Genomic DNA, 22,279 nt, shown 5'->3' on the forward strand with positions numbered 1-22,279 from the left:
TTATACGGTAGTAGTACATACCCTCGCTATGCGCGTATGTATAACGTGCATTACGAGCTTATGAAACGCCAAATTAATTGAAAGTTGACTCCTTTTCTCGGAAGATTGCCGGTTATATTCTCCCGAGAGCTGTTGGATAACTGCGATATAGACAATTTTTTACATCGACATCACGCACGAGTGTGTTTATTATTCAACTGAAAATGCCCGTCTTGTCAACAAAGAACGAAAAAAAATCACAAAAAATCCCTCCTAATTAGATTTCTCAGGAGCGTTTCTCTTTCTCTCTGGCGCAGCAGAGGGAAAATAAGAACATCGCGAAGAAGGATACGAGCTGCGGCCCGGCGGGAAGCAATAAGTAGCAGTATACGCGCGGCAGCAGCCTTGTACACACGACGGCCGTTCATTCAGATTCAAAGCGACGAGAAAGAAAGAGAAAGAGAGATAGATGCATAAGGACGCGGGCTGCATGTGCATGCGCGACGCGTCATATCGCATACGAAGTATACGCGCCCTTGGCTTGGCTCTATACGGCCGATCTTCTTGCGATTGTACACTCGTGCGAGCGCTGAAAAAATTGGGGAGATGCTGCGTGCTTTTGAAACGTTCGAATTAAGACAGAAGCTCGAGAATTGAGATTTTTAAAAGTTTTCTGGAAAGGGGCGGATGAACAATGAGCGAAGGACAGATAGAAGTGAGTTGGAAAAGCCGAGTCAATGAAGAATAGCAAGTGGAGGTTAATCGAGGAGTAAAACAGTCACGACGCTCGTGTCAATCGCTGACTGACAATCATGCTGCAGCGGCGCTTCCTCGAAGGCACGATTAATGCGAAGACGCGCGGTTACCCTTTAAACCTCCTATACACGCGAGTACAATGTATGCTGATCGTATGCTGATGAAAAATTGAATACGACGTTCGAGCCTAGCAAGTAGCGCCTACTTGTCTATTGTTTTTTAGACTCGATCATCGAACATTTGCATTCGCTGACTAAGCCTGCGTGTACACACGCATTCTTTACGATCAAACGTAAAAAGGCGTCAATTCGACGATGCAGCTCGAAGAAGAAGGTGCGATGCTGGTGGTCGCGCGACCAAATTCGCATTCTATGTGTATTCTCAGCGGCTCGGAAATAATGTATACAAACGATGAGCCGAAGGGATGCGACGTACGGAATCGCAACAAGCTTAATAAGTCTCTCGAGCTTGTGTATAATGCGAGAGAGACTCTGGGTTATATTTGGAGCTACTTCGTCCGCGGTATGCCGGCTAGGAAATTACACTCGCGGCTTCTGGAGTGGAATGATATGGTTTTTATTTATAATCGAGCGAGAGGATCTCTCGAGGGTATACGCGTGTGGTGTTATGCTTAAAAATAGAAGAGCCTGCGCCACTTGCAGAAGGAGGAGATAATTAAAAATAGCGGGAGAGAGAGAGGCGTATAGCTATACGTGGAAGCTTTTTCATCGCCAGCGACACTCCTCGGCTATTCATCATTATCAGATGCTAACTGTGTTCTTATAAAAGCGCCGGCGGCGGCGCCTAACTGGATCCGCCCGTCGAACGCGAAAAAGTCTGTCGCCAAGCACGGTTGCGAAAACGTCTGCATATTATACACACGTTCCCTCGAGTTATCTGTAATATTAATGCGTGCTTAACCTTACTACATAGTAATTGCCCTCAGACATAGCGACTTTATAACGGCGGCCAACCCCGACTACAATAATCGAGCGACGTTATAAGCATAGGATATACACTCGCCTTATTAAATCGAGCGCCGTAGCGTAAATCACTCCTTCTCCGCGCGATATTTATTGACACTCGCGACTTTGCATTTCCGCCGACGCTATCGTCGTGTACGCGGTAGCTGTGCATCCAGTCGCTACGTGAGCGCGCGCTTATATAGCGCGTTTTTTTTTAACAGCCGCGCGCGAGAGCTCGAAAACATTTTAATTGACTCTTTATGATAATGCGCGGCGCTAGGAAAATTGCCTCGCGAGTTTTATTTAGCTCTCCTGTGTCACGAGATCCGCGTGTGCGAGAGTTGCGCAACGAGCGAGGATAATTTTTTTTGTCTTCCGCTCGCTCGATCGCGTTGGGCAAGATTGATTTAAATTTCGTCGAAGCTCTGATAAGGAGAATAGAGAAGGAGCGCGTGTTTATTTTACGAGTTATTTATGGCGCTTTAGTCTGGTGAGAACGAAGGAGTGGAATCAATTTCGGACTTATTATTCTGTGCGCGCGAGTGTGCTTTGAAAAAAAAGAAGAGAACGATAACCTCTGGATAAAAAGGTTCCTCTCCCTCTCTCTCTCGCGATAAATACGCGGAAGAGTCGTGCGTATAACACAATAACACTAAATCAAGAAGTATAAATCCGTCAAAAGCCAAACTCCCTAGGCAAACATTGCCATAAGCAGCGAATAATCTCCTCGTAAATCAGCGCATCGAGCGACGACTCTCGACGACGAGAGAAGGGGCTTGAGAAAAGAACGAAGAGGAGAAAACGCCGTGAGGTACCTGCCCTTGCGCTCATAATTGAAAGCGCCAACGTAACGTTTCGCAATGCATCGAGTGTGCTGTATGTGTATGCCGGCGAAATTAGCATATAATCGGCTGCCACGGGGGAAAAGACAGCGTACACGCGGCAAAGGCAACATCACGACTCGTGAATTTACGGCTACTATATCCTAGCCGCGGGGCTAAATAGAGAAGCGAGCTCGAGTGTCAAGGGCCGGTTACAAGTGAGATCGAGCTGCTTTCCAAGAATGCTGTGATCTCGATCGACGCGTGTCTTCCTCTTTTTTCAGCCGACATATTCTCGGTAACAAGGTCACGGTACAAAGTGGCGAAAATATTTTGACAATTGCCGTCGGGCAGTCAGACTCCACTCGATACACTCCGATATTATTTAAACAAACACGGCTCTCGAGCGTCTCTCGACAGGCTCGAGTGCACTTACGGCGAAAAATTTTCCCACAAATACACGCACACACAGCGATGAAGAAGCGAGAAGGAGGCGAGTCACGCAACGAGCCGGAACACGAACGATTCCAACAAAACGAGTATAGAAGACGACTCGGGACTCCGAAAATGCGCGCGTGAGCGGCGACAAAAAGAATCAACGTCGAAAGAGAGCCGCAGAGAGAACTTCCGCGTGCCAAGTGCTGACGACGACGACGAGCCACTGATGCTCGCGTGCGATTTTGTCTAACGAGATGGAAAGTTTCGGTTGGGCCTCGGAATAGACCGGATACTTTGTTTAATAACTCCACGTGCAGCTAAGAGTATGTGAAGATATAATAGTGACGCCGAAGTACAAATGCGAATACCTTGGCGCGAGCGAACGACCAAAAAACAATGCGCGATCGCCGTTACGCAAACGTCGTTTTTGCCGTTCGGCGACGCACACGTTTTATATACATCCGCTCGATCGTTCGTTTATATAAAAAGAGAGGCTCTCCCTCTGCTAGTGTGTGTTGTGTAGAACGGCGCCACCTCGTCACGCACGCATGCACACAGAGCAGACTTTTCGATGCGATATACGTGTATTAGAGGCGCCAGTGTGATGCCTTCGCGTGTGCGCTACCGTCTCCCGCGTCGTCGATTACGCGCGTCCGTGTGTCTCTCTTCTTTGTGGCGGCGATGAGCTCGCGATTTTTTTTACATCTGCTCTATACCGCACCGTCTAGCGAATACAATAGAGGAAGTTTGAGCTATTCAAAGAACGTTTTTCAAAAATTACAATACATACACGGATACCAAAATGGTTTTGCAATTTTCACGCTGCGCACTACTCAACGACTCGTGTCGGCGCAATAAAAAAACTGCAGAAAAATGCATAATGCAACAATTTAAACTTCGGCGCGCGCCGAGTGATTCACCGCTGAATCACCGGCGCGCTTTTTAAATGCACACAGCGCTCGTGCTCGGACAGGTCACGACGAGTACTGTATTACATTATCGCATCGGATAACGCGTCCCTCCGCGAGCATCGACTTTCATCGTCGTCGTCGACGTATACAAGCTTGGCGCGTCGGCTGCTTTTTTTGGGAAAACGCGCGTGTGCAGCCGCGCAGCACATACGCGAAAAGAGGAAACAAAGCAGGAGAGAGATGGACGCGCGAGAATGGAAGAACGGACGCGAGCGAACCACTTGATGTTTCCGGCCGACGAAGGCTGCGTTTTCGACCTGTACTTAGCGCCGCTTTGCGAGTATAAGAGAGAGAGAGAGAGAGAGATCGGCTTCCGGTCGCGCCGGCGTCTAAGTGCGCCGACTTGTATTTTAAGCAGGCGTTCGCGCGAGCTGGAAGGGGCTTTCGCGAGAATTGCTTTTAATTGAAGGCTGTCTGCCGCGCGTTGTGTCGCCTTTATTCGAAACTGCGAACGTTTTTCTTTTGTTTCGCGCGAGTATCGTGGTGTGTAAGTTTTGCGCAAATTATTGTAAAAATGTAGGATAATGCGTTTCTCTCTGCGGTTTCGTCTAGAGCCATTTGCGCGGATATACTCGCGCGTCTTACGCAATTTTACAATCCGCGGCGAGACTCTAACGGTCGCCGGCTGCTTTCTCTCTCTACGGCGTGTATTTTTCTCAAGCTAATGCAACCGGTCGTTTCTTCGCTCGCCGCGTCTGAAAAAAAAACAACGAGAACGTGCCAAAGTTAAATCTGCATATATATATATATGCAGTCGCGGAGGCATAAGGAAGTCGGATTTTTTCGTTATGGCTCGTAAATTTCCAAAAAGGCATGTATTATACGACTAGATGTAGAAACAAAGTCGAGGTAAATCCCCTGAATCACCGAGCCAGGGATAAAATAAACCCTCGAATCGAAAGGCCTCGCTCGCATTAATCCGCCGAGGCGCCAGCTCAGGCCAATAAATACGGCGAGTTGGACCGCGACTTGACGCTACACTTGCTGGATTATAGGATAGGCAAATAAGAAAGTTCATAGGAGAGATCGGCCAATTACCAGTGCTATTAGAAGCTCGCGCGAACAACGCGATCGATCATCGTCGCCGCGCGCGTTCGATAAATGGGTCGACGGAGACGGAGATTATGTTTTCCCTATGTAAAAAGTCATGACCGGACGTGAAGCCAAGTTAGACGTTATGCGATTGGCTCATGTAGTGTGCATGCGTTTCAGTTAGTTGCTCCTTCTAAATATTCTCATTTACGAAGGAGAAAAAGTAGAAGACGAATTATACAGCCCAGCAACCGCGGTTTACCTTGGTATTACATTTAAAACATTAAGCTCAAGAACGAAGATGTAGGCGATACACGCTCACAAGTTTCACGGGGGGGTGTCAACTTTTTTCGGATGGGGTGTCACAATGGCTTGATCGTGAACCTTCTAAAGCAAACCCCGCTCTTCAAAGTTCACCGATCGAAATGGACTCCTTCCATCAACTCATGACCCTCATCAACCAGCATTCTCCAGACGACGACCAACCAGACCTGGACATCCTTCTTAATTGCGCCCTGGTCTCTCGCAAATGGCTATCACTTTGCAAATCTAGCCGATCGCTGCGCCAAAAAATCCGTCTCCACATCCGATCCAAAGAAAATGTTCGGTCATTCAACCGATCTACAATCCGTTCCCCGAGTACCTCCACCTAAGACGCCTCTTCCACTTCTTTCGACACCACTCATACCGACCAATACCTCCTCAGCGACTGCCAGCAAATCATCCCAACCGAAGCATCGTCATCTTCGACGACTCTTCCATCCCTAACGACACTAGTCAATCTTCATTCAGCCAAAGCGTCTCGCAACAACCGCCTAGCAAACGCCGCCGATCTAGCTCTACAAAACCAGTATTGAAAAAGACAGCCACCTGCGATTGTAATAAGTAAGATGAGTATGATCGACAAAATATTTTAAATACAATATTGCTGATATTAGATGTAGGTACAATTGTAGGAATATAGTTTGACAAAATATTAATAAAATAATATCGCTAACAATTTTCAAATATTTTTTTACACTTAACGCATCAAATAGGTGAAATACATTCCATTTTTTACTAAAGAGAAAAAAATAGAGAAAAAATTATACACCCGCTTTTTGCCAGTCTCCGTTCATCAATAAAGCTTCGTTAATAAAATAACAAAATTTAAATCTTGTTATTTTAAAAACACTAATTGGTTCTATAAGCTGCAAAAACACTTAGCCAAGGTAAGCAAAAGATCCATATATTTCGAAAATGTCCACTTAATTAAAGTTTTTTACTCCCGTAATCGCACGACATAGAAAATCAATTATTTTTTTTGTTTTCGATTTTTAGCTCAAAAACTAGCATAAATAAAAAAAAATCGTTTCCTTGTTGTTGCGTGTGCCCGAGCTTGGAATTATAATCGATTTAGATTGTTGTTTATGGGCTGTGCGACGTCGGCGTGGAGATTTGGGTTATTCTATAGATCGACTTTCGCTTGTTGGCTTGATTTGCGGTGCGAGTGATCGGTGAGATCGTGAATATTTTAAAAAAATGCATCGACAATGGAAGCAAATAACGATTCTCCGCGCTTATCGAACAAAGCGATTGGAAATCGGCACTCGTGCAACGAAACAAAGTTAGAGAAGCCGCCTCGCACCATTACTTATACGCAAACAATGCTTAAGCATATGCAGACTCTGTATGTTACTGCGAAGATAAGAGCATCACTCAAAACTCCGTTTCAATTACGCCGCGCTGCGCGATTTCAATACTCCATAATCTACCGAGGAGGCGAGCGAGTAAATAGTCGATACGAGTGTGTTGGCGAAAGCAAGGAGCAGAAGTGCAGTGGCACAAAGAGCCGATTGACGCAAACTTTTCAGCTTCTGCGAACCGTGGGGAGATAAGAGACATACTGCTAATGATCCGCTCGGGGATACGTTCTATGCGGCCGATAAGGGCTTCGATCGAAGCTCGGAGAAACGTTCGTTGCGAAATTCGAATTTTTTTGATACGTGAGCAAATCTTCGAGTCGATCGTTCTTCTCCACAAACATAAGGAGGTCAGATACACAGCCGAGGAGGTACACGACGCCTGATTGAATGAGCTGCGCTAAGTGAGACCGTTTCCGTAAAACGGCCTTTTATTCAATCCTTTATACTGCACATGCCGCGTGCGATATCTCTCCAAAGCACGCAGGTATAACACAGCGCCGTTTAATAACATCTCTCGAATTGATTACCCTCGGCCGTCCCTCGAAATCAGCCCGACGGATCTGGCCCGCATAAATAAAGCGCGCAACTAGGTGCCCCTCTCCCATGACTCGCGCGCGCGAAAATAAATTCTCCGCTCGCGCGTGCGCACTCATTAATTTGCTCCTCCTCTACCACTGCAGCGCATATTTTCGCGCACGTAACATTAAAGCTCGAGCCTATATCGGGGCTAAATGCGACTTCTCCTCACCCTGTGTACACGATGATGGTATACCTACGCCTTTTTCTCTCTTTTGACTCGCGTTTATTACATACGTGCGCGCGCACGAGTGTATCAGCGTGTCGTGTGCGTATACGTCACTGGTGTGTAATTCGCCAACGACTGACCGGCGCCTCCGCGCGTGTGCTCTTTTTTTTCAGCCTGTTTCCGTGCGGGTATAATTTTGTATTATACACGAGCTTACGCAATGCTATATACGTATACGCTCGCGGTGATAAGAAAAAAGAGGTCTCTCTGCAGCTACCGATGCATTGACCAATATATTCCGAGCAGCCGCACCTACGTGTCTCTAATTAAACCGATCGCAGCTCCAGTGCAGAGCAAAAACACGTGTAAGTTTCAAAACGAAAATCTCAGATCTGCATCGCGACACCCACAGATAAACAGAGTTCGCGAGAGAGAGAGAGAGGGAGGTCGATCGATCGGCAGGTATATACCGGAGATACAGATATATATACCAACGGGGAAGAAGTCGACAAACAGCTGCTGCTGCCGGCTGGCGCCTGTATGGACAGTGTATAACGCAAATATTTAAACTGCGATCGCAGGGCATGGAAATGCGGTGCGGGTCGTTTCGCGAGCGTCAGTTGGAGAATGAAAGAATTTTTACAACGAAATTTCTCTCATCCGCGTAATAGATATCGTAATTAGAAAAAGGAACGATCAATTTAACGGATAACGAATCCGCACGCATACTCTCCAGAGCGTCGAACAGTTGAAAACGGAAGAAAAACCTGCCCAACCGGTATGTACACCCGTCGATTCCAAAAGGAGCACATCGCGCGCGAGCGGTGCATTGATCGCTGCAAAACCACAAGCCGGCGCTTCTAAAACGCACAGCAATTTCCCATCCGATTCATCAGCAGAATTTACGCGTCCGCAAGCTCGCTCTCTCCCTGATGCGCAAATTGATAGATCTTTCTCTCTCCGCACGCGAGGGATTTTCTTCCCCTTATAACGCGCGGCGCCTATGAGCTCTTTCTTCTCGTTTTTCGTTCTATACCCGGCTCTCGGAGATTACCGGTGATCGCCGATAGAGAGCGGATTTTTGCTTCCGATCCGCGGTTAATACATCGGGGGGGGGGGGGGGGGATGAAAAGCTGAATCGGATATTAAAAGACGCCGAGGGAAAGACGTTACTTCTATCATATTTATACACTTTGTTGAATAACATCGCGTAACAAAGACCGCGTATGATATGACTTTCACCGATGATATCGCGATTAATAAAACGTCGCAGCATATCACCGGACCGATAGGATCGCTTATCGTCGACGCGCTGTTGTCTGCCGCGGCGACTTATCGCAAAAATTGATACATACGCTCTCGCCTCGCGGTTATCGTTGTTACATTTATATTACGTTCGTGTCACAGAGAGGAGAGGAGAGCGCGGTGACGCGTGTGTTTGTAAATCATCTTCCCATCTTGACTTGTCGCATTCCACAGACAATCAAGATTCCAAGCCGGCTCTCTCTCTCTCTCTCTCTCTCTCTCTCTCTCTCTCTCTCTCTCTCGGTCTCAATCCAGGTCTTCGCTCTCTCGCGTTTGATATAGTTTTTGCTTCTTTTCTATTGGCTACTGCGATTTTTAATCGATGTATATCATAGACTGTTTATGCATCCACGCGAGATGCGCCTCGTTCCGAGTAGAAATCGGTTAAAAATAAACACTCGTGCGCGGCTGCTCTTTAAAAGACCTCCTCTCGAGCCTGCACTCGAAAAATCCTCGAAAACTCCTCTTTATACGGCGGCTTCCTCCGCAGGCGTATCAGCCACTTGGCTTCGACGACGAGTGCTTTAAGGCATCTCGTTATTTTCGACGCTCGAGCGCGCGAGCGAGAGAAGCAAAGCAGGCAGCCACGTGCTCTCTTTCGGGCCGTAAACCTTACATTTGGCTATTATTAAACATTGTGTGCGTATATTAGTTATGAGAGTAAAAGCGCTGAATAAGCGATCGGTTATATCGATAAAATTTTTAGACGATCGTTACGACGTTCACACGCGTCTGCGATATCGAAATAGAGAAGATGATTTTTGCCGTTTCGTGGAAAATAAAAACGTCGACAGCATACGGAGGGCATAAAGTATTACTCATTACGCCGCACGTGTTCCCTATATACGCGCAGGGCGCAGGTTTATATTATGGTTCTGACGTGGTCTCTACTCCCCATCGTTTTTTTCGAGACTAATATACGCGAGCGCGAGGGTCTTTTCGTTCATAAACACACACGCGCGAGGGACTGCTGCAGAGCGATTTCGATGAATTTTCGACTCCTTATATACGGCAGCTATAGTCTCTGCGCGGGTTTTCGGAATCACTACTACTTGGGTCTAAAAATAGTTTTGCCGCGATCGGACGGTTAATACGCGTAAATCGAGCGAATCCATCTCTCAGTTTAATGGAAACATCGCGGGGCCGATTTGTGCGATTTATCGTAGTAGCGACAAATTTAGAAGTCGCCCGAAATAAAACTCGAAGAATTGCAAGCCGAGTGCGGATATATATTATACCGAGAAACAATCCTGCGTCATCGCTGTATAAGACGCCGTGTCCGCGATCGGTTTCTTCATAACTGCGGTTAAGGACATACCGGTACGCGCGATCGTTTCTCAAAATCCCCGCGTGTAGTATGTATGTTTGCTCGCCCCGAGCTATACGAACGATAAACTCATCCATATACGTGTACGGGCGGGAGCATAACTCATTCGGCAACGATAATAACAATAATCATTACAAATATAGCTCGGAAACACGCCAAACATTGAAACACACACAAGGAGACGCCATATTCTAGCTAGCCGCAGATGCTCCGAAATTTCTCCTCTACACGCTCCGTCGAAAACGGCCGCAAACAAGAAAACACAGCTGTATCTCATACACAGCAGGAGCAGCGCAGGCTTATTGGCAACGCGCGCACTTGTTCGCCCCTTTTCACTCGCCATATCCTCTCTTTGTTATAACGACGAGAGATTCTTTCTCGAGCGAGCGCGGCTGTGTATACGAACAAAAAGCCCCTCCCGGACAGAAAAGAACGAGTCGCGACTCGCGACAATTAGCCGCTTCTGCTGTGCAGCAGAAGATACACACACTGCACCGCAGCGCGGAACATAACGAGGTGCGCGCTTTTCGACGGCGTAAATCATTCGTCGCTGATGCGCCGCTGCGGATTTACGGTCGGCCGGATCTCTCGATCCGAATTCAATTTTCGCGCGCGAAAATGGGACCTGTCGTGCAGCGCCAGTCCGTCTACTGTGTAATATAACGTGGGATGCTTTTATGAGCTTTTCGTCGTTGGCTGTATATAGGGGGATTTGATTCGAGCGTGCGATGCAAGTGAAAATGTTGTTTACGAATGCGCGGATTAATATGCATTTTCATATGCTTCAGCGAAATGCAGGCGGACTTTGACACTGCGGGTCGAGATAAGGCTTTATCTTAAATAAGCACTGAAATGTGTAAGGCCACTTAAATAACTATCCAACGCAATTACGGAGAACGCGTTTTCAGATATGTCCGCTTGTTTCAAGAAAACCACGCTGAACTCGTCGCTCGAAAAAATTAACACAACACTTATTCCATAGGGTCTGAAAAGAATGACCAACCAACCCTAAAAAAAATGTTAGCATCAGCGTAGGCTAATTAACCGAGAGAGCGCCTCATGATCAAGCGGGCTCAATCAGCGGCGAAAGCCCGAGAGGAAAAAAGATTTCGTCAAGCAAATTAGTCCACAGTCGTCGCAATTACGTGCGTTCGCCTACAGTCGAATAATAATAAGGCACCCCCGCATCCTTATCATCCCTCGATCGTATTATCGCATGTGCGCATACTCAACTAGTATAGGGCATAATAATAGAGCGTATGTGTGGGAATATAATAGTTACCGGCGACATCGTCGTTGTCGGCAGTCGACGTCCTCTCCTCAGTGTCGGCCGGCACCTCATAGTCGCCACCGCCGCCGCCGCCAGTGAGGTCGAAGTCAATCGAGGGGGCAGCCGCCGCGACGGCAGCCGCGGCGGCCGACGTCGCGACGCACAGCGTCGTCAGCGTCGCCAACGCGATCAGCTCCCGTGGCACCATATCGCTCTACTTTTTCTCTCTCTCTCTCTCTCTCTCTCTCTCTCTCTCTCTCTCTCTCTCTCTTCTGTACGGCGCCGAAACTCGACGGAGTATGTGTGTACGTGTGTATTGCGCTCTCGCGACTTGTTTACCCGACGACGATGCTCGCCGCCACTCGATGCATATAAACTCTCTTAACGTCTTTCTTGCTGTTCGGGAGATCGAGTGGCTTTTTGCCGTCGTCGAGTGGTGCACGAGACGATCGCCGCCGATGCTTCTTCACAAATCGGCAAGAGTATGTTCGCACTGGGGTATATACACAACCGATCTCGCACTGACGCGTTAGTTTATCGCGTAAAAAAGTGCCGATTTCCGAAAAAATCGGCAACCGATCTTCACTCCAGAAATCACGCTCGCACTCGATACGGCAGCCACCGTACCGATTTCACAGTGTATTATACAGAATTCGAACGATCGAACTTGGAGAACCGGGCGCTCTAAGTATAAGTAGGACAATCAGCAAGAAGCACACGACCGGCTCGACGGAGCGCTCACGGGCGACTGGCTGTGTATTCGGACTGTCGGCGGTAGTCGGCCTCTTGAAAAAGCACAGCCGTGGCTCTCACTCCCAGCAGCGCGCAGAAGGGAGAGAAAGAGAGACGATGCGGCGGCTGCCGATAGTTTTGAAACCGGCGGCGCTTGGCGTGCAGTAGCGCGAGTGCAGTGTGCGCTCTCTCTCTCTCTCTCTCTCTCTCTCGCGCTCTCGTCGGAGGGAGAGGGAGAGTGAGTCAGGGGGAAGGAGAGGAGCGCGGGTGGGGCGAGCACGTGGAGCCGGAGTAGGGGAAAAGGCGCACTGGCGCCTCAGCCGCGAGACGCCGCCGCCGGACTGCCTGCAGCTCGACGACGGCCAGGCGCGCACGTGTGACGTGTTGCGAGCGTGCCAGCTATGAAGAGAAACGCCGAGAGGGTGGAACGGATGTCCTCGGCGAGCTTTGAACGCTCTTCTCTCTCTCTCTCTCTCTCTCTCTCTCTCTCTCTCTCTCTCTCTCTCTCTCTCTCTCTCTCTATTTTTCGAGATGGAAATTTTTGCTCGAAAGTGAGAGAGATTTTGCGAGACGCTCGAAATTATTCATGCGAGTCGGTGCAGTGCCGAAGAAGTAGTAGCGCATTTGAAAATTCGATCGCGATTGCTCGAGATAAAGGATAAGGAAAGCACGAAGAAGAAGAAGACAGATGATTCGATATAATTTCTTTATCGCGGAGATGAGAGAAAGATTGATGATTGACCGACGACGTGTCCGTGTGCAGCCTCTTATAATGTCGTCATTAAATGCCGTGACGCTGTGCAATGTGCAGTGTACATAATGAATATAATCCAGTCACCGTCATATTTCATGCGCTTTTTTCAAACTATAATAATAATACACCGAATATTCGGCACCACTCGCTAATTATGGTACCACAGAAGAGCGCAAACGCGAATTAAAACCTTTCGATTTATAAGGCTCGCACGGGCGATTAATCAGTTCCAATGAACTGCAGAGAAGAGGGGGAGGGAGAAAAAACACACGGCCAGACTGCAGCAGTAGCCCGTCTCTCGGAGACAAATAAAGACGGCAAATACTGCACGCCGGTCCGTAAACAGAGCCGCACAACGAGCGAGCAAATTCGAGAGGCATACCGCACACACTACATAATGCCCGCGCACATCAGTGGAGAAGAAAGAAAGAGTGCGAACCGGTCGCGGAAGCCGAGAGATGCGCCATATAGACACTGCACACAGTCGCTTCTCTCGTCTTTTTTCCTTTCTTTCTCTCGGCATATTTCTCTTCATTTTTTCCGACTCCGTCGCGTCTGCTTATTCATCTCTCTCTCGCTCTATTTTCGTCGTTTTTCTCGGGCTGAATTTGCGGCGTTCTATCTCTCGGCTGTCTTTTTTAATTGCACCTAATACGTAACGCAGCGAAGAGTCGAATACGAGGATGATTGTGTTTAATAAGCGCGTTCGCGCGCGCTTTTATTTAAATAAATTAGCGTTTACGAGTCCGACGCGGACGTCACTTTAATAGGCGTCTATTAATTAAATTTGCATAGATCGAGGATGAGATTGGAGAGGCTGATTGTTGCAGGCTCTGCGTGCGTTGTGGAAAATAACGCTTCATCTTCGTAATCATAATTATAGACGTTAGAAGAAACGCAGCTATTATTTGGAGTTCGGAAGTGTCACGCAAAAACTGTACAGGCATATTAATTCTATATTCCGTACCAAATTTAAACCATGGCAAACAAACGAAAACATTCGCGCATCGAAGAACCATCTCCTCCATTATCCTCTCCCAAACTGCACACACACACAGACACACACGAGAGCGCGGCTCCCTTCGTCCTCTCGATCATTTTTATTTGTCCCGAGAAGCGACCGCCGCTCGGTCTGGCTCTCTCTCTCTCTCTCTCCACCTCCTCTCATCGACAGAGACGCGACGACGACGACTCTTCTCTTCCCTCTTCTCTCGCATACTTATACTCCCGGTCTCGGCGGCGCTTATCGGTGCCGGCGGATCGCGTGTGTGCACCTGGGGCCTCTTTATGTGCGCGCATCGCGGGCTATTGAGACGTATAGGCAGTGTATAGGGGACACGCGGAGACGATCGCCGTGTGTTTATTCGTCTTTCGTCGACGAATTAGCGCCTCGATAAATATCGACATGTATAAGCGAGGCTTTGGGCTTTGCCCGCCGAGAGCAAGTGTGTTGTTGTATTATAGTGACTCTCGTATTATGTGATTATACGAATGTTTTCGCGAATAATCAGAGCCCGGCCTTGTTGTACAATGTACGTGTACATCCTTTATTAGGACATTTCTCAACAGTCTGCGCGCGGCCGGAAGCTCGCTATTTTCCTATTCTCCTCAATCTTCCCCAACTACATTTACTCGTATCATTACGCGTAGTTTCTCGTTTGCGCGCGTCTGCGCAGCCACTTACTCACTATTTTCCAAAAACGAAGCGTGCACATTCGAGTCATACCGCGCAGCAGTCTCTCGCGCTACTAATTACACCGCAGCTATTCGACGACGCCCATATATCAAGAGAAAAAAACAAGCCCGAATCGTCGTAGCCCCTGATGGACAAAGCCGAAAATCACTACGGTAACGATATTATTTGTTCTAACCGGCCGCATCGTCGGGAAAAATTTCAATCCCTTATTCCACGCGTAGAATGTGTGTATATAACGTGACTCCATACAAAGAAGGACAGAAAAAAGCCTACAAATGGCTTCCAACTGCCGCTGAGAGGACTCGATCGCACGCGCGCGTGTGTGTATATAAGATGAGAAAAAGAAGCACAGGAAGTGAATGACTCGTAGAATGAGAATAATTCGTTCGAAAGAGATGAGGGAAGGGTATGCGGACGGCACATCATTCAAGGAGATAGACCGCACCGCGCCGCCGACATCCTGCGAGCGGGAGCGGGAGTCCCATTCTAAATTGGAGGATGAATAGAGACTTTTTGCTTTTAATGAGCTTTGTGATTTGTGCAGCGCATGTGCAGCCGTGCTCCCGATGTTGGGAGCGATGAGTCGCGTCCTTTTTTTTGGTGGGACGACTTATCGACTATTGATTTTCTTTTTGCAAACGAGATACCGCGAAAATATTATCGTAATTAGCAAATTGCATCGAACTTATTTTTAAAAATTCGCAACCGCTAAAAAGAATCGATGTGCAATATTCAGATGCGGCGGAATATATCGGCTCTTCTTCATCCACGACTAAAAACAGAGTCGCACAGGAGGACGACCATCGCGGCAGGAGACCGGCGCACAAAGAGACGAAGGCACAGCGAAGAAAGGGAGAGTCTCTCCCGCACAAGAAGAAGAAGCGAGGAACGAAGAGGAGGCAGAAACGTATAACCGTAGGCTTGGACAGGTACCGTCGTGTGCTCTCAGCTCGATGCTTATCTCGAGAATTTGGTCTCTCTCTCTCTCTCTCTCTCTCTCTCTCTCTCTCTCTCTCTCTCTCTATGCGAACCGAGGGCCTGCGCTCTCTCGACTGATTGATTTTTTGCCGTCTCCTTCACTATCGAGATACCGGATCTCAGCCGGTGATTTTCCGGAAACGCGCAAGGCCCTCAAGGACGAGATATCGCGAAGGAGAAAGCCCTGTTTCCGATGCGTCTCCGGTTATCCTGACGCCACCGGGGTATAGGGACTAAGTGAGGAACTGTGTTCCGAGACGCCACCTAATTTGGCAGTTTAGATTTGGTTCCGAGTATAGGAAGGTCGCTTCGGGATGGCGGATGGCTTTTATGTGTGGAGGGATTATTACGAAGTTTTTTTTCTAAATCGAAATAGAAATAAAAATTTGATTACTACCGTGCAAATAAGAAAAGTTGCACGAGAGAGCACTTGTTCGCGAGCGAGACGGTTCTCACGCTCTTGCCTCGAGATTTTCGGGCTGTCGCGAAGCGCGAACGTTGTAATTGCGCGCGGACGAGGTATTAGGTAGGCAGTGGGTGGAGAGAAATCTCGCGAGCGACGACTTACTACTTATACTTAAGTGCAGCGGCTTTCGTTTTTCAATCTTGTTCCCGCTTCTTATGCAGGCAGTTAATCTTTGAGCTCGCAGATGTAATTCGTTTACGGCATCGTCTCTGCGGCCCGTCGACTCGCGAAATTTGTGATTGGGTTAATGGATTTATGGATTTTTCGAGAAATCGCGAGCTTGCGGGAGGACTTTGGTAAAGTGGAGATTTGTAATACGTGCAATTGAAACGTTTTTTCCTTATTTAATTTTAGTTGCGCCTTTTCGTATATAATATAATTTAATCCGACATTAAAGTTATCCAATCTGCTTGCTGGCGTTATGTGTGCGCACTCAAGGCAAGTATGTCCGTACCATCCCAGCCATAAATTTCACATAAAATCTTTATTCCAGCCTGAACCCCGAGCAGTCTTATCACGAGAAATTCCCTATAATACAAAATCCCAGCACTGCCAGCAGTATACCGATAATTCTCCATCTGCCTTTCAGCCTTCTTCGTTTTCCGTCTCTGTCCGCCGTTCATATCTCGAATTTTAGCAGCCGTGCAGCGTCCTTGCACTCGCTCGTTCGACAGGGATGATATTTCCAGCGTCGCGAGCTTATCAGGCGCATTTTCGGTCGACAAGCCGTCGACTAATGATCGCCTCGATGCAGCACTTACGCATCGCGGTCCTGTGCGCGCTGTATGTATATACTTGCTGAGCTATGCACGCGATGGAATTTCTCGGCGTTTGATGGCTTTCGAATGTTGGTAAGGAGATAATATCAGGTTCTTCGATTTTTCACTTCACCAGGATAAACGTGTTGGGAATAAAATTATTTTTTTTTCCTAGGAATTTCATATAGAATTGTGAATTATATTGAGGCACGTCGAGCTGTGTGGTATGCGGCTTTAAACTTTTTGAGTTGAGAAATAGAATTGTGTGTTATTATTATGTTGACGAATAATTTTCAGTTTAGCGCAATGCGCAATTGCATAATTTTTATAGGTAATAATTTATACGTAAATTGCTTTTTTGCAATTTTTATAAAATACCTAAAACAATAAATTAATCATACCCTGAATGTTAGCTTAATATTTAAATAAGATTCATTTATATGCATTGTGGATTTTTCCGCAAAGATATGCTAATCGTAGAATGTTTAAATACGACAATCTACTTGGCTATGTTTATCTACGACTTTTCAATACCAAATCAGGTCAAAACATAGTATAATCGGAGACATACATAAATACAAGATATCAGCATTCAAGACAGAGGTTCCACAAGCAGTGCTCTCAGCAGTGCTATTTATTTCTTCATAGACACTGGATGTGACAAGGCAAGTAAAACCGTTTTCCATCTTCTAAGAAACATTTAAATACTAGAACTAATTTATCAATTACAGATTCTCAACATGTTGCTTTTATGCAGAACAATTTTTGCACTAGTGATTCTACATAGCACCAGCAAAATACATGCTTTAAAAAGTGAATTTTTCAGTAAAGAATGGAATTACGATTGGAGGCAAGGTTTAACCATCAAACCCATCAAGGACAATATGTTTCCTTACGCGAATTGCGACAAACGCCAAGGCAGCGAAAGAACGTGTACAGTCATTTTGGAGAGATTCCTCGTTAACGGAACCGTCGCCAAAGATGAATGCCAAATTCATTTCAACCCGCAAGTAGGAGGTGCAGAAAGTTTACGTATGCAGGTTGCGCGTGGAAGAAACATTGTCTTTTCATATTCCGACGCCGTAAATGAGTCAAAAAGTGTCATTGTATTTCGTGTTGTCGACATGGCTACTTGTATGTTCAAGGATCTTAAAATCGCATATGAACCAATTAACCAGAAAAATAGAACCATCATTTCAATTCCAACTTTAGCTTACAACGACAACTCCTTCGACGCATTCATTAACAGCAAAGGTTGCAAGGGTGGGAGATGTAAAGTGTCATTTAACTCAAAGGCTAAAGAAATTAGAAATTCCGTAGCTTATTTCCCCGCAAACATGTCAACGAATCGTGTAGAGATGTTTGCTCTCACTCAAAAGCATTCGCCATACAACTTTTTCGCCTTGGTTTCCAGTTTTCCTTTCGTGGGAGTGAAAAACTCTTCAAAAGAATTTCCCGAAGATCTTCACAACTCTGATGTTGATCTTCAATTGGTATATGCTTCTGCAAGTGGCAAAACTGAAGACCTCGTCAATTTTAGAGACGAAGGCAAATTTGTGGGCATCGATGCTTCTCACAAATTTTTGAGTGTTTGCTTCAATACAGCAGGTAATACGTTAAAACTGCATTGCTTACAATACGAAGGGAATAAAAACGAAAAGATGAATGTTATGTTGAATTTGGAAGATCGAGAGAAGGTAGTAGAGATACATAATACTGCAGGAGGTGGATTTTTGTTGTTGACGACGCATTGTGATGATGTGATATGCCATAAGCGAGATCATTATTACCTTAAACAAGTGCAAATGAACGGACTAGTCGATAAATCGTTTGATATAGAAGGTATGATGTGCGATTTTGAAAGAGGTGAAATTTACGAAAAAATTTTTGAAATGGACGATAATTTGTGTGTGGCCAAGGCATGTTATGAGTACGGTGATAAGGTGAAGCTGGTTCACAAATGTTTCAAAGGAAAAGATGTATATTAAAAATTTATGAAACTATGAATTATGAAGTATTTAATAAACCTTTAATAAACTTCGTTCAAGCCTATTTTAATATACACATAATAAACTGTAAAAACAACATAATAATAACCCACATCAACCACGCGCTTACAGCGTCATAGTTAACATCTCAATTATCGCGTCAAACGATTAGCGCCGCACGCGCGCGGCTTCGCGAGCGCATATAAATATTCCTTGCCGCGCGTCAAGCGCAAGTCACACGGAGAACCCTAATTTTCGCAAACAACGTAGCATTACACCGATATTAATTATCGCATCTGCACATATACTATATACAAGTCCAACGCCGTCTCTCTTATACCGCAGCTCCGATCTGCTCGCACACACGCTCGGGCGCACCTATGTCTAATCGTAAATTTTCCAGCAATGTGCAATTTGGAGCGAACACAGACATATCTCAGCGAGAAGCGCGGCGTAAACCAAATTAGCCGATAACTCAGACCCGTATGTGCCTCCCCCCCTCCATTAAACCCCTATAAATCCGAACAAACGTTGTAATAAACCGCGGCGAGAAGTCGCAGCAGTGCATGTGTGTATGTATTATATATAGACACACACGCGAGTTTAATTAAAGCGAATCGCGTGAAAGGGCCACCGGAGCAGCCGACTGCCTTGCGTATATTCCCATCGAGCGAGGCAGATATCGAGTCATGTACGATCACGCGCACCGCTTCATTCGCACTCGTTAATTTCATTCTGCCTCTCCGGCCGCGGCGGCTCTCGTTAGGCCATATCGCCTCTCCCAGCTCATAATCGATCCAGTTTCGCCTCGAGAGAAAGAGAGGAAAAAGGTATGCGATGTGCTTCCTACGCGTATATTATACGAGTATAAGGCTTGACATTGTATAAAAGCGAGAGGAGTAGCGCCTTGTAACGCCCCCCTGCGCGTATAGTTGTAATTCGCGCGCGATCGGTTGTCATTCTCTCTGGCTTCCGATGCTATGTATATTCTTTCCTCCTCGATTCCGCGCGTGTTATGGATTAATAGTGATTTTTTCCCTCCGAGACAAGCCATGCGCATGTTTTACGCCGATTTTGCCCGACGAACGCGTTGCGAAAGCTCGCGCACTACTTAAATGCGCGCGGGGTTTCGAAAGCGCACGCGTCGTTGCGCCGCTGTGGGACATTCATCAGGAATGATTTAGTTGCTGCGCAGAGTGAGAGAGAGAGAGAGAGAGAGAGAGAGAGAGAGAGAGAGAGAGAGAGAGAGAGAGAGAGAGAGAGAGAAAGAAAGAACGAGGCAGTATTTGCAGTTTCTCGCGCTGCACATTGAGGGACTGGTTCTCGAGCGGGCTTTAATGATTTTACACGTCCGCTTCTGGGATATTCCCATTGGGATTATATTCGAAAACTAGTTGAAACTTAAAAAAGCCGAGTACACTGCAGTTGGACATAAATTTTCATAAATTATTAACGCACGCACGTCGCGTATATACGTTTTACTTGAAGAGAGAAAAAAATATTTCTCGCGCGTGTAGCGTCTTAAAGAAAATATTGCTCGTTCGCGTGTGCACAGCTTGACACGCGTCGCGCGAGGTGGTATATTTAAAAATAGGAGCTCCGCCACGTCGTGCGTATTTATACATTCATAGGTATAGAGATATCTTACCGAGGATTATTGACACTTTGGAAAAGTGTGCGATGACGCGGATCAGCCGCGACAACGTCGAGCGCCGCGGAGCCGTTAATTGGCAGTTTAGCTGAAAGTCGGCTTGTAAAAATGGCTCGAGTTACAATCTCGATGAAAAGTATCTCGCGCTCGATTGCTCCCGCTCGCGCCAAAGTAAATAAATCGCGCGAATTTTCTTCCCGCAACGACTTCTTAAGGCGCTCGCATATATGTAGAGAAATGTTAAGCGGCCGTAAATCATATCTAATTGAAAGCTGCGGGTGTCTCATTATTTGGAAATGATCATATTGTTCTGCATATTAAATTGCGTTGAGCTTTCCTTCTGTAAATATTTTTTTGCAACTCTGACTACTGGGGAGTGTATTGTTCTTCGGGATACACGTATAGTAAACAATTGTGTGATCCATATACGTTTGCTGAAACGAGCTTTTGTTCGAGATTCTTACGCTTCAATATTAATAATGTGGATGCTCGTAACTGGATCAAACCCGATTCGTTTGTCAAGCTCTCAATCGCTCAAGCGACTCTCGATTAATATACATCTAACGGACAGATAATTCAATATAAAAATTAGCAAATTAGCAGGGAAATCCCGAAGAACGGAATAATAGAACCATAAATGGCGCCGACTGCATCGCGACGTTCGGCCAAACTACCCCAAACAGCCTTCATTTTTCGCGGCGCGCAGACTACTGTATATACACACGCGCGTGATACCAACACAGCCGAGCGCACTTGGCCGACTCCTCGCCGGCGCATAAACAAACGAATCAGGCAGCAGCGACGGCGCCGCCACCGCTGAAATATCCTTTGTGCTCACTTTTCTCCCTCTCTCGATATCCCCTCACGTACACTGCGCGCACACAGGCAAAGAGACAGAATCACTCGTCGTCGGTGTGCCGCGGCGAAATTGGCACGCGATAAGGCTGACCTCCCATGCGGGCCATACCTCGCTATTTATTGTGTGCCGCCGACAGACACAGCTCGCGCGCGCGTTTTTAGTATTCCGCACCGATGAGAGGGAGGGAGGGAGCAGAAGCGCCAGGCGTCCGGGCGTCGTCGTCGGCGTCGTCGTCGACGTCGCGAGGACGAGCGACGGGCCGGCTCCATGCAGGAAACGCAGCCGGCGACGACGGGCCGCGACCGCGCGGCGCAAACACGAGCATTACGTGTCGCCGGCTGGATGTCTTTCTCCGCTGCTCCGCGATTTCGCCGCCTTCATCAAATGCCGGCCTTACACGCTGTTTGCGCGCGCCCCCGGCGCTGCTCTCTGTCTCGCTGGGATGGGCTTGTTGTGCAAGGCTTCTATAAAGGGGGGAAATTAAGGGGCGGCTTGTGTTTTCTGTATATACGATGGGGGATGATTAGCTGTGATTTGTATATGCTTGTTTTGACTGACCGATGCTTTCGATTTTCCTCGCGATGTGTACTGAAATGCGAGGTGACAGGAGAGATGTGTGTGTGTGTGTGTGTGTGTGTGTGTTTTCGGAACTTGTTTACTTTACGAAATTTGAAATAAGCCAAGGTGTAGGATTCTACCGAATTACCGTGGGGAAATACCCGTGAATTGTGGAGATCGGTTCATTTATACTTAGATTTACGTCATTCACGATTGATTATACTTGACTATTTCTTCTAGGATCTGGAAAGACTTGATATAATCCTATTTGAGTAATTTTTATTGAAGTTGAATTTTTCATTTATTGCACAACCGATATGCAAAGATGTAGATACGGGTATATAAGAGGCAAAAGCGCGAGCAAAACTATGAAGTGGTTTTTATTTCTTCGTAGGATCTATGTTGGACAGACACGGATAAAAAATTCATCAGATTATTATTAATTTTTATTTCATAAATTGGTTCTTGAAATAAGCATATGAATGATATATATAATCCTAAAAGTTAATTACGAATGGAAAAACAATGTCTCAATTTGTTTAACC

The 22,279-nt window shown here is 46.6% G+C and overlaps 2 protein-coding genes across 2 annotated transcripts in view; one reads left to right on the plus strand and one right to left on the minus strand.

Moving 5' to 3' along the window:
* LOC116738456 (BMP and activin membrane-bound inhibitor homolog) overlaps positions 1 to 12,196 on the minus strand; it is a 34,897-nt gene extending 22,701 nt beyond the window's left edge. Inside the window, exon 1 of the mRNA XM_003424320.5 lies at positions 11,307 to 12,196. Within this exon, the coding sequence (XP_003424368.1) occupies positions 11,307 to 11,502 (196 nt within the window). The 5' untranslated portion in view covers positions 11,503 to 12,196. The remainder of the gene's footprint in view (positions 1 to 11,306) is intronic.
* A 5,051-nt stretch (positions 12,197 to 17,247) lies between these two features.
* LOC107980834 lies at positions 17,248 to 18,719 on the plus strand. Its single transcript, XM_016983465.2, has 2 exons — positions 17,248 to 17,343; positions 17,410 to 18,719. Exon 2 carries the CDS (start codon positions 17,419 to 17,421, stop codon positions 18,664 to 18,666), a length of 1,248 nt encoding a protein of 415 aa, XP_016838954.1. The 5' UTR covers positions 17,248 to 17,343; positions 17,410 to 17,418; the 3' UTR covers positions 18,667 to 18,719.
* The last annotated feature ends 3,560 nt before the right edge of the window (positions 18,720 to 22,279 follow it).

The sequence above is a fragment of the Nasonia vitripennis genome, chromosome 3, assembly GCF_009193385.2.
Source record: "Nasonia vitripennis strain AsymCx chromosome 3, Nvit_psr_1.1, whole genome shotgun sequence".
Taxonomy (NCBI): Eukaryota; Metazoa; Arthropoda; class Insecta; order Hymenoptera; family Pteromalidae; genus Nasonia; species Nasonia vitripennis.

Coding starts and splice junctions, on each gene's coding strand:
- LOC107980834 (XM_016983465.2), top strand. CDS start 17,419: ATGTTGCTTTTATGCAGAACAATTTTTGCACTAGTGATTCTACATAGC.